Source organism: Gymnodraco acuticeps, unplaced genomic scaffold, assembly GCF_902827175.1.
Source record: "Gymnodraco acuticeps unplaced genomic scaffold, fGymAcu1.1, whole genome shotgun sequence".
NCBI classification, from domain to species: Eukaryota; Metazoa; Chordata; class Actinopteri; order Perciformes; family Bathydraconidae; genus Gymnodraco; species Gymnodraco acuticeps.
Genome location: NW_022990701.1, coordinates 4,627,101 through 4,640,369, shown reverse-complemented (window position 1 = coordinate 4,640,369; position 13,269 = coordinate 4,627,101). Strand labels below are relative to the sequence as shown.

Below are 13,269 nucleotides of genomic sequence, written 5' to 3'. Positions count from 1 at the left end.
AATGTTCAAAACAACAGATAAAGCCAGAAATCTAGGTGTAGTCATGGACCCTGACCTGAGTTTCAACAGTCACATTAAAACTGTTACTAAATCAGCCTACTATCACCTAAAGAATATATCTAGGATTATAAGACTAATGTCACAGCAGGATTTAGAAAAACTTGTCCATGCTTTTATCTTCAGTAGACTCGACTACTGCAATGGTGTCTTCACAGGTCTCACTAAAAAATCTATTAGGAAGCTGCAGCTGATTCAGAACGCTGCTGCTCGAGTCCTCACTAACACTAAGAAAGTGGATCACATCACTCCAGTTCTGAAGTCTTTACACTGGCTTCCTGTGTGTCAAAGAATAGATTTCAAAATACTGCTGCTGGTTTACAAAGCACTGAATGGTTTAGGCCCAAAATACATTTCTGACCTCCTGCTAAATTATGAACCATCCAGATCTCTCAGGTCTTCAGGGACTGGTCAGCTTTCTGTCCCCAGAGTCAGAACTAAACATGGTAAAGCAGCGTTCAGTTATTATGCTCCAAATATCTGGAACAAACTCCCAGAAACCTGCAGGTCTGCTACAACTCTGACTACTTTTAAATCCAGGCTGAAGACTTTTCTTTTTGTCGCTGCTTTTAATTGAACTATTCATATCTTAGACTGCACTGTAACTTTTATCCATGTACTTTTTTTCTTTTAATGTTTAATTGACTGATTTTAAATGCCATTTTCTTAATCTCTTTCATTTTTTGTAAAGCACTTTGAATTGCCTTGTGTTGAAAAGTGCTATATAAATAAACTTGCCTTGCCTTGCCTGGCCTTGCCTTGCCTTACCGAGACCGCTGTTTGCACCATGTGGTAGAGGTATCGTTGGAAAGCTCAGTCTCTCCTGCACAATCTCATCGGATCCAAATATGGTCATATCCTTTGTATCAGCAACCAATCATGAAAGTACAAAGGGGTCTTAAACCAAAAAACGAAATATCATTGGCTGGTGTCCATTTCTGACAACGTGATTCGTTCAGATGCGTCACGTGGTGTGCTAAAACACTTCCTGGTTTAGCTTTTGTTGGAAATTTGTTGTATTTACTTGATTACATTAAGGCAATCGGTTGCCTTAATTCTACTGAGTAAACACAACTTTTCAGGTAAGTCAGAGGAACTTGGTTTAATTAAGTTGACATCACTTTAAAAATAAAGTAGTTTGGACTGAACTTTTTTAAGTTGGAAGAACTAAACAAAATTAAGTTAATGGAACCAAATTAAAAGTTAACTTAACAAGAATATATTAAGTTAAGTACACTTAATACTAATAGTTCAATTGACTTCACTTTTTAAGTGCAACCGGTTTCCTAGATATTTTTCAGTAAAGTCAACTTATCATTTATTACAGTGTGGATATGTGTTTTGAAGATACTGTATCAATATCGTTGAGTTAAAATGGGATCAAACTTTCTATAAAGTCATAGGTTTCACTTGGAGTGTCCAACATAGATCTATCACAGGACTTCAGTTTCCCTCAGCCTATACATGGACTGCAGGGGGATATAAACTAACAAACTGTACAACAGAAAGTTAGCAGCTAGCTGGTAAACATCGTTGACTATTTGGCAGCTAAGGAGCCAAATATTTCCCTCAGGAATCGATGGAGATACAAAACAGAGCTTAAAGCAGAGTGAATGTTGGATGTTCCTCAGAGCGACACAAACACAACTCCACAATGTTTCTCCAGAACTGCAGCATGTGTAAATATGGCATGTGTTTGTTAATACATTAATTTAAACATTTTGAGGTTATTATAACATATCAGTGTCACTGTGGCCAGTAGAAAAACATCTGTTAATGCAGGTCTTAAGCACATATGTAAAATTATTACACTGCATTTTCTGTGCTGATGTTTTGAAGCAGCGTATCAGCATTGAAATGTAATAATCTTTAGTCCTGAGTCTACAACACTAACAGTAGCTGTAACACTTATATTGGTTGATGTGCTGTGAGGTGGACCTGCATTATTGACTTTCATTACTTGTACCTTCAGCTAATACAGTTAAACAATGCGTTAAGTTTGATGTGATTGGAGCTTCACAGTTTAAAAACCTGTTGGGCTGTGTTACATCATAGTCAACATAACGTCTGTTATTTTAAGAGTCTGATGCAGGCACTGTTGAGAGGAGGCAAGCAGGGAAATGGAGATATGGTTTTAACAATGTTTACAAAAGCTTAAAATTGTAGCCTTTCTGAGTGGAAAAGAGTCACAATACAGAAATGACTCATAGTGTTTGTGTATCCTGGTTGATTTGGACAATTAAAAGTAAATTCACTTCGTTCAATTCATTTAGAAAAACATCAGCCTTTACAAGACTATAAGTGCATTTGCTTACTTTATTTCCAACTAATGTTTCTTGACCTGCTAAATAACTCACAGTCTTATAATAATATATGTAATATAAACTGTGCATATTTTAACCATTGAACAGATAAATGAGTATGGGATTTGCTGAAGGGTTATTTGGCTTAAGTTAAAATGTATTCTCAATTAGCTGAAAGAAGTTGATTGGAAGCGAATGAGAGAGGAGCAGAAGTCTAGACAAGATGACATTAAAGTGCCACAACCTCCGAATCTGAGTGCGCTTCAAAACCTTTATTTGTTTCTGAATTGAAGGAAAAATACCGTTAGTGCTCATGTAGGATGTGCTCTTCTTTCTGGTCCCTGACTGTTTGTTGGAGGATAGATTTCCAAGGGCTGTTTAAAGAGAGTTATTGTAATTAAGCAACGTCCTCTCTCACAGTCATGGGCTCTCATACTCAGTGTTTGAATGTGATTAAATTCCTGCTGTTCACAGTTAATACTTTACAATGAGGCCACCAGTGATTGCTCAAATTAGATATAATGTTAAAGACAATTTAGCAATATACCTGCTGCTCGAAAAACATAATAATTAAAATTGCAATAGAACTGCTGATCAATACTAAGTAACTACTTTGGTTTGGAGTAAAGATTTATGGCTTTTGAATCATGTATAGTCTGTGCTATCTGTTTTGGCAAAAAAGACATCCCAATTACTGCCCTTCCAACACACTGACAGTCTCATTCTCTTTCTCACCTACTAAGTGAACATTTTTCACTCGCCTACAACACAGCACGATACTTTGTGTTGCAAGACAGTTGAGTGTGAAATGCCGATAATGCTTGCTGTCTCTCACAGAAAGTACCAGCAGATTGAAAGCCACAACTTTCGGTACCATTATATTTGAAGTGTTATGCGTCTTTATGAGAGTTTTTTCGATTGTTTTTGACTGTTGTCATTAAAAGGGGTGACTATGGCCCAGGGGTTGATTAAGTGTCTACCAATCAGAGGGTCAGCAATTCAATCCCAGCCTACAGACCAATTTTCTTTGGTCTGTGAACATTTTCTAGATATTTACCAAACCCAGCCCATTCATTTTACATATATTTCGGTTGCACGGACCCCTAGGTGGTTTTTGGAACCCTTAGATTTTTAAGCTACTGTAGCAGGTCTATCTGGTGATTTCAACATCTACATTTGCTGCTGCACAGTAACCATGGATTCTGCACGTCCAACTGTGAACTACTTGTTGTGGAAGCACTGATAATCTGAGCTCCTGGGTTATCTTTCTCTAACTTTATCTCTGCCTACCGTTCTGCAGAGATCCCTCATTTTTTAAATGCTAAAACTTCAGCTAACCTTTTGCACTCTTTCTGCACTGGCAGCTATACTGTAGGCAATTACCAAATATAAGATTTGACCATCTGGAAGTCAATGTGAAAAGAGAGGACAACATAACCACCAATGACTGCAGTTTCTCCTGCTATAACCCCTCTTGATGGAGAGTGCAGGTACAATTAAAATCATTAATCAAGTGCGTCCAGCCTAAAATTGACTCATTTACAGAATGTTGTGTCTAACGTAGTTCATATTATACATATTATTTCCTTATGAATCATTCTAATTGAATTTAAATGTCATTAGAGATTATTACATTGCTTTGGTACAAATGCCACGCAAGATACATGATACTTATATAGTTAGTGGGGGTGCATGAAAAAGGCAAGTTTGTCATTAGTCGAAGCTTGCAAGCTTACACTGCATTATTCTTATAAAATTATCCAGCAATGTAGATAAGTGATTTTGTACGGAAGCAACATAACACACTTGTTATACAGGTTCCATTAGTGTGTGATTCAATACTCTTTCAGAAACGATTCATACTGTTTTCATTTCTATCTCCTATCAAATAAAGAGAGAGAAACTTAATTTCATCTTAATCTTCCGTGCCTCAGTGCATACACAGTACACACACTTCATAGCTCTGTTTTTTCTGTCTGGAAATACACCCATCCGTGACCCATCAACCCCATAATGTTTATCCCTAAAGGTGTTTTTCTCAGCTGACATTTTGACTCAGGGAAAATATCAAATAAAAACAATGATGACTCCATTCTGTTTACACCTTAAGTCATGTATACATTTTGCAACCTAGAAAAAAGGTCTGAAAACCCTAAAAACCTTAAAGTTTTAAGCATTTCATTATTAAAAAACAATAATAAAAGTTACATTTGAAAAAACACCCACAAGTATTATTATAAACACATCACATTTTTGGTGGATAACTTCTTTTTTATACAGTTCATTGTCCTGGGTCATTATCCAAAATAAAGAAACTTCTAATTTAGCCTCCATTTTGTGGCAACTTGAGAGTTCAGGTTCCTATTATGATTCAATAGGAGTGGTAAACGTATGCATTATCTACAGAATCAGATCTGATGGCAAACTAGAATTTATGTAAAGCTAAAGTGTGCGTCTGTGTCCTTTACCTCTGCGCTCAGTGGTAACCACCAGGGCTTCCTGCTCCTCCCCCCAGCCCACAGCGGTGCGAGCAGTGAGCCGGAACACGTAGGCCTGTTCGGAGGAGAGTCCTGTGACGGTGAACTGTCGAGCGGTAGAGCCCACCTCCACTGTAGTCCATCGCTGAGGGTCCCTGCTGTCCAAGCAGTATGAGATCTGGTAGCCTAGTGAGCGGCAGACGGAAAGACAGACGGAGGACGAAGACAGTTGAAATCCGTGTAAAAGTCTTGTGTGTCAATTCGTTGTTTTTTTTGTGGCCTACTTTAGATCACAGAGCCCACAGGAATCAAAGGCAGCACAATGTGAGATGGGGAAACAACCTGAAAATCTAACCACACAATGCCACATACCACACAGCCACATTTTCACAGAAACAAAAACAAACAAACACACACCTCTGCAGTTCCTGAGAATGTCCATATCTGTTATGAAGAGATAAATATTTAGCTGCTTTGCTGCTAATACCTCTGTAAGGATGAAGCCATTATACTCTGCGTTTCCCCCAAAAAACACACACAAAGCAATAACTCATTGCTGTCATAGAACGTCTGTGCTCATACACACGCACACATTTGATAAAAACACACAACCTCTCCCTCTCCTTTGGCTGTGACCCTCAGTGTACACGGCGTGTGTCTGTTTCTCTGTCTCATGTGCAGTAGGCCATGTAATAACAATAACACCCTTCAACACACACACACACACACACACACACACACACACACACACACACACACACACACACACACACACACACACACACACACACACACACACACACACACACACACACACACACACACACACACACACACACACACACACACACACACACACACACACACACACACACACACACACACACACACACTCACTCTCACTCTCTCTCTCTCTCTCTCTCTCTCTCTCTCAAACCACTGATCCCCGACCAAGCTTTCCACAGGCTACTGGCCACTCACAAAGGCTCTCAATATGAAGATTGTATTGTACACCAATACACTAATCCACAAACACACACAATTGCGCGGGTGCGATTGTTTCACAGTAAAACTGTCAGGATGGTAATCTGGTCAAAGGGGCCTAATCTGGTTGTGCGAGTGATAATCTCATCAGATAGTCTGATTGTATATTAATATGAATGCAGTGTGGGGAAGATTATTGGATAACAGCTAGATAACAAATCCTCGTGCCAATTGGGTCAGAGCACAGCATTATGTTGTGAACTGAATATCATTAGGACGTCGCTGCTATCAGATACATGAGGCTACATCTCCATTACAAAGTGACTACTACTGAAAGCCCATTTCCATTTTGAGTTGAATAAAATATGTAGCATACAGTATAATTCAAAGCATAAAGGGATAGTTAAAAAAACATATTGTTCCACTGACTTGTTGTAATAGCAATATAGATTATTTTGGTGGGACTTGCTGAGTGCTGAAGTTGATTGGAGATGTCTGCCTTCTCTCGCATATAATGTAACTAGACGGCACTTGCCTTGTGGTGCTCAAAGTGCATACATTTGTATACACTTGTTCTATTTGTTTGTTTAAAGCAATGTTTCTATCCAAAAATCATGACCAGGTTCAACAAGATAGTCCGAAAAACCTTGTAGTTAGTGGTTTCTACTGAACTTTACCTGCCTACACTATCACTGTGCTGAAGGAAGCGAGCAGCTTATCGTGGACAAGAGGATTGAGAGTGATATATTTGGTAGAATACAAATAGTTGCTACATCTCAACACTCTGCAACTCACACCAAAACTATCTAGATTGATAAATATCCCTACAGTTAAGCTAAAGAAATCTTGCATCTACTGTATACAAGCTTTTATTTTGATTTTAGGTGCTCATTGCTTGCTGGCCTTGTCTGTAATCATGAAAAACTGAGCGTTGGTAACAAATTGGTCTTCCATTTCTACACTATATACAAATTGCATAAAATGTTAAAACACATGTCACTTTAGATCTTTGGATAATTTCCCCTCAGACACTGGACAGCCCTGAGGAGTTCATATCCAACACCTCTGTTTAAGCTTCTTAGAAATCCCAAATCATACTGAACAAAGAGACAACCAAGTGAGTTTAAATAAGGAGTTTTTATTTAATGATCTTAATGGTATGTTTAATGGGTTGATTTGTTTTGCATTTATATTACATTTTATGTTTATTAAACCCCCAAGATGTACTAAATGCTAGATAATAAATGCATAATTGTATTAAGTAAGAATAATTATGTCTTGATTTGCATTATTAATTTGCTCCTGTGTTTACTGCTTCTGTAATTTGTGAGATTTTCTTAATGTTTTCCTTCTCGTCTACAGGAAAATAATCACCCACCCCTGATTCACTTGCTACACAAACAAACGGTTGGAACGGCTTTTGGATTTTCTCTATTTAAATTTGCACAACACACCAGATGTTCTATGACACATCATGTTCAATTTCCTATTGTAATCATTCTAGTATCCTTTTTTTTGGTTTGGGATGTTAACAGGTAGTGATGCAATAGGTGAGACACTCTGAAATGCCATTGCCATTAAAGCTTTCCTGCATTGTTGAAACACAGTCAGCACACTCAGAAATCCAGCTGGTTAAAAGGCATAATTACTTTTATTAAGTACTTAAGTGTGTGATTTAAAGGTGGGGTAGGTAAGTTTGAGAAACCGGTCCGAGATACACTTTTTGTTATATTCCATGGAATGCTCTTAACATCCCGATAGCAATGAATATCTTAAGTGCTTTGACAAAAAATCCATAAAAAAATGTCATCTGTGGAAGCCGTAGTACTGTAAAAAGCACGACCAATCATCTGAGCCGGCTAAAGTAACTGGATGGCCTACCTGCCTGTCAGCCTGCCATCTGTGCACAAACTTATCTCGTGCCCTCATTGGTCATGTGCGCGTTCGTGTGTGTTGGAGGAGGGGCTCTGTAAGGAAGTGGAAGATTTTTTTCCAGTTGTGTATTTTCAAATTCTAGCGCACTCGAGCTGGTTTCCCCAAAATTACCTACCCCACCTTTAAGTGTATGAACATACCCTAGACTTCATTATAATCAGTATGCAGCAATGAATAGGGATGGGGCTTGTGGCTGTAAAGAACTGTTTTCACCAAAAGGTCACATGAAAATAAAAGTGCCTTTTTTGTCAAATGACATTGTCCACCTTTATTTCTCCTTTGTCCACCTTTGTCCTTCCCCCTATGGGCTGAAAACCCAAGGAGAATTAAGGCAGCCATGAGCACTATGGGAAGTGGTGCACTACAGTTTATCTGCATAAACACACACACACACACACCGCATTCTCAGCAAGGACACAGCAGGACGGCGCGTTAGTGTGAGTCTCTGTGATCGAGAGAGAGAGATTTGCCCTCCCACTCATCCTACTGTCACAGAGTGGTGTCGCACTAAATGTCCTCCCCCTTACAATACAGTCACACATCACTCACACTGTCCTGCTCGACTCCCTCCCCCACTGAGAGGACAAATTCCACTCCTTTCTCCCCCCTTGTGCAACATACACACACACACCTGTCCCTCCTCTCACCTCCATACATCTCCTCTCTGCTGTCTCACCCCTTCTGCTCTCTCTGTTTCCAGCCCAGCAGCTCTCACATTCCTCTCGCCTCTATCTCGCCTCTTTTCCTTTTCATTAATCTGTTGTCTCTGATTCACTCCACATGCTGTGATTTGCAGTTCCAGTAACAAGTGAAATATGTGGGTGTTTATATATAAGGCTATGTATGCATTGGGAAAGGAGTCTTTAGCAGCTATAATAACCTTTTTTCCAGGTACAAGCTTCACTGACACACACACACACACACACACACACACACACACACACACACACACACACACACACACACACACACACACACACACACACACACACACACACACACAACACACACACCACACACACACACACACACACACACACACACACACACACACACACACACACACACACACACACACACACAAACATTAACACCAGCATATGTCTGCACTGAAGTGGAGAGTAGAGAAAGCTGACCCGTGTTTGAAGGCTAAAAACAGAATCAGCTCTTTTCCATTTTATTGCTTTTACTTCCTTTCTTGCCTTAAAAGATCACAGCGGTATGTGTTGCTGTATGTGTGTGTGTGTGTGTTTACAATTGCTCACTCTTTTTCTCTTTTAGACAAGCTTTAGTCTTATTAAGTAAATCCATTGACACTACAAGCCTGAATATATGGCTTATTAATTAAATGTTGCTCCAAAATATCTGCTTTGTCATATGTGTGTTTGTTTGTTTTTGTACCTAATATGATGCCGTTGGGGTTTGTGGGCGGCTGCCAAACCACCCTAACTGATGACAACCGAACTTCTGGAAACACCATCCTGACAGGGGGGCCTGGGACTGGAGAGAGAAATTGAGAAGGGAGTTGGCAGTATAATGAAGCAGTAATAATATATACAGAGAGCAGTGGTAAAACAAGCTCAAAATGACTCCTTCAAAGCACTCATTAGCAAGAGAGCTTCTCAACATCAAGCACTTGTACTCTTATAAGTTAGTATGTTCACAGACACATCTGCATATGCACAGCCACTCACACATGCACACACACATCCAAACACGCACACACTAATACATAATACATTTTTAAGAAGCATGGCACTTCTAAAAGGAGCAACGTAAAGAAATGTAATTTTCTCTCAACCTCACACCGTCCAGATAAAAGTACATGTTCCACATCACCAAATACATGTCAGCGAGCGTGTGTGTGTGTGTGTGTATACAGTATGTGTGTGACAGACTGACAGACGGGATGGAGGTTCATTATACACTGTGGAAATTGACTTCCCCACTCTTGTTTCATCCTGAAATGAGAAAAACCTTTCATACGTGACAATGTTTGATAGCAGATGTGCGTGTGAGTGTGTATGACTATGTGTGTGTATGTGTGACTATGTGTGTGTGTGAGAGTCTTTCTTTACGTGTGCTTGTGTTTCATTATTCAAGGAGACAAGACCGGGCTGCTGGCATCCTGAAAAGTCTGTCATGGTTGTATCTGAGGGTATCTGCACACATGGCCCACACAAAAACACACACTCATACACAACTTGTTCTCAAAGTCTTGGCTGTGGAAGGGGTCTGAGCGGTGAGCTGTACCCAGTGGATGTAAGTGGGAAGAGGGCAAAGTGTAGAACAAACTGCTGGACAGAAAGGTCAGTGATCAGAACGAGACACAGTGAGACATCTTACCGTCCTCTCTGGTTCTGAGCAGTAAGGGGCCGCTCTGTGGGCCGTCACCCATCCGAGTGTATGCCAGCACCTGCAGCTCATACACTGTGTATTTTTTGAGACCACTGAGGATCAGCGTCACAGTCCCCTCTCCTTCTGCCACCTGAACACTGGGGGGACCTTCTGAGTCCTTCTCGCTGTAAATCACCTGGACACAGACACGCAAACATGCATAAATGTCACAAATGTAATCACAATCACAAATAAGGGTGATCTCAAATGAAAAATTAACAGTTGAATATTGGAATTTGCACAAAATGGTCTTTTTTTCTTAATTTACAGTAGGTTTGGTGGCTTCAAAATGATAAGTTTGGTGATACAACTATATATGGTCAACACAAAATAAATAAAACAAACTCACAAAATACTTTAAGACTGTTGCAACTTGTCTGTAGCATTCCCAAGCTGTTTCTTCCTACCTCAGATATTAATATTTAAAACTGCTCTAATCCATATTATATTACTATTCAATATTAACACTGGATCACAGGACTACTACTGTGTGCTGCAATGTGTCACTTGTAGTGATGACCCCGCCCATCCCTCAGTTCTGTACGTGCTGTTACCTTACTGTCTCGCTGTCTGTCTGCATATCTTCTGTTTTGGTTCACTGTCACCGCTCTCATACCTTTGTGTTTGGCCACAGTCAGCAGTTGTTTTTATAGTGAAATCTTTAACATCTTTTAAAGGTCCGTACAGTGATTTTTGAGTTCATGCTGCCCACAAGGTCTGTTAAATAAGCTTTTGCAAGTTTATAAACAGGCCACAAATATATAGTTTAATTTACAGTGAAACATGAAGTATAAAAGATATGGACATTTAAAAGTGTTTCCTTATTGCATGTCTATTCATTCTGTATAAGTTGAGTATTTCTGCACAGATGCACACAAAGATAACACAAATATTAGTACACTATTATTTGTATAATTTAATTCCAGTGGAGGCTGTGTAGGATTGTTTTTAGACTTGTGTTATATTCAAACATTTCTAATAACTCGAGAGTGTTGGGAAGTCTAAAAGTCAAATTATTGAAAAAATATAGTTGCAATCCTTTTTAAAATTCACAACATGTTTTGATCTAACAAAATATTCCGCTTCAATCCATATTTGTTTGCATTTAGCTTTTTAAAAAACAAAATGTTCACAGCGGTCAAAAACTGATTGCTTCTATACTTGTAAGGCGCCCACTGACAAGTAATATTCCTCAAAGAAAGTGGATTGAATGGAAAAAGACAAACTTATTTAAACCGATGAATCCCTTCATTCAAATTGAGGATTTTTGTTTACATCAAATATTCCAAGCTGTATTTGAAAACCTCATGAGAAGGTTTGAAATGTTTTTGATTTACATTTCTTACAGTTTTCTTGCTTCAGATTTGGTGTGCTAGTGAGTAGCTGTACTGTACAGTATGAGGAGTTCATTGTGCCCACTACTGTACATTTAAGTCAACTTAATTTAGCCCCAAATGACACATAATATATATACCTAATCATTCACAATCTGCACAGCGTAACATATTACAGTATAATGAAGAAACATGTCAGCCAGCGGCTTGTTGATATGTTTTTGACATCAATGGATGTCAAGCTATGGATACAGAAGCTATGGATACAGAGGCAATGCCTGTTGTTTTTTGCCTTGACAATGAGAAAAATATAGAAAATCATGAAACCTGACTTTTTACGGAAACGTCTACAATAAACCAATCCTGATTTCAAAAAGTACACCAGTTCCCTTTCACTGGTAACAGCATTACGTCTCAAAAACTGTTTGTTCCTGTTCTTCTCTCTCCATTTTTTTATTTTCATGAACTCCCTGACACACTTAAAAAACTATTTGAAGGAAAATGTCAGCTCTTATGTGTGGAGAAACAGAAAGAGTGTGTGGCAGGAGAACTATTAAACATCTACTTGGGGATGGGAGATGTGAAGAGCTACCGCTTGCAGCCAGTTCCCATCTCCAGTATTAGCATGGTAGGCATACTTCTCAGTGTGATCCCCAGGAGAGCACAAGAAAACACACATATGGGGAGTTTGATGTGCTTTGGGCATGGTGTATGATATGAACTGAATTTTACACAACATTTTAAGATACTGGATGGTACTGGTTCCTATCACACAGTCACAGCCGGTTTTTCTTAGTGGAATTATGTATTTTTAACACAACCGTGTCCATGCATTGAAGGATAAATATCCTTCCTTTAAAGCTTTCTTCTGCTGTCTTTTGTTTGGGCGGTGATTAAGAGCTGCACTCACTGCCAGGTTTACATTAGCAACAAATATTACGTGATGTGCTTTTCTGTGTAACATTTTCCTTTCCCAAGATGTTGAGGGGAGCTACATATATTTGCCACCGAACAAGAAAAGTTATATTGCAGAAAAACAGAATACTGTCACTTGTCTGCCTTTCATTCTTAAATCAAACAAGGAGGTGGAGTACATTATAATAAACCCCCTGGAGGGTCTGCGTGGGAGTGAAAAAGGGAGAAATGTGACTGCCAGTAAGTAGTGCACTCAGGTAAAAATGTGTGCACCTGGCACTTCACCATCAACAGTATTCATCCAGCTTTTTCTTAAAAACCTGAAAATGTCAAATACGTCACCATCAGGAGGTTCCAGCATGACAGACTTATCCAACTGAGTTTGTGAATATAAAAAGAGATGAGCACAAATTTGGCAGACATGGATCGATTTGAGGCTACAGTATGTTTGGGTCACTATTTTGGACTTACTTTAAATACTAGTGCAGAATGTTCAAAGCCTATTCACACAATGCATGTTTATTTAACAAATCACATTTTCAGTTTAGGCAAGAAATTAGTTCTTGCCTAAACTGCAGCTTATGCTTTATATTTTAAATAAACAAAGCACTTCCTGAAACCAACAGGCTTCATGGATTATTATCTATTTTTCATAAATGAATAATCCAGCTTTGTTTTACTATGACATGACAAGAACACTGTTTTATGAAAGGGAATTAAAGATGAAAGTCTTTCTTTTGTGCATTTGAACAGTTACACACACGCCCCCCTGTAGCTGGGTGCTTTTAAAAGCAGTAATGTAGGAAGAACAAAACTAGAGCAGTTACAGCCTATTACGTCATTTGCTTAAATGAGTTCTTGTGCGCT

General features: G+C 39.0%; 1 protein-coding gene across 1 annotated transcript in view; it reads right to left on the bottom strand.

The window, feature by feature from the left end:
* Positions 1–13,269, bottom strand: part of LOC117556124 (protein sidekick-1-like) — a 276,166-nt gene that overhangs the window by 32,340 nt on the left and 230,557 nt on the right. Inside the window, 3 exon segments of the mRNA XM_034231352.1 lie at positions 4,829–5,023; positions 9,158–9,256; positions 10,103–10,289. Coding sequence (XP_034087243.1) covers positions 4,829–5,023; positions 9,158–9,256; positions 10,103–10,289 — 481 coding nt within the window.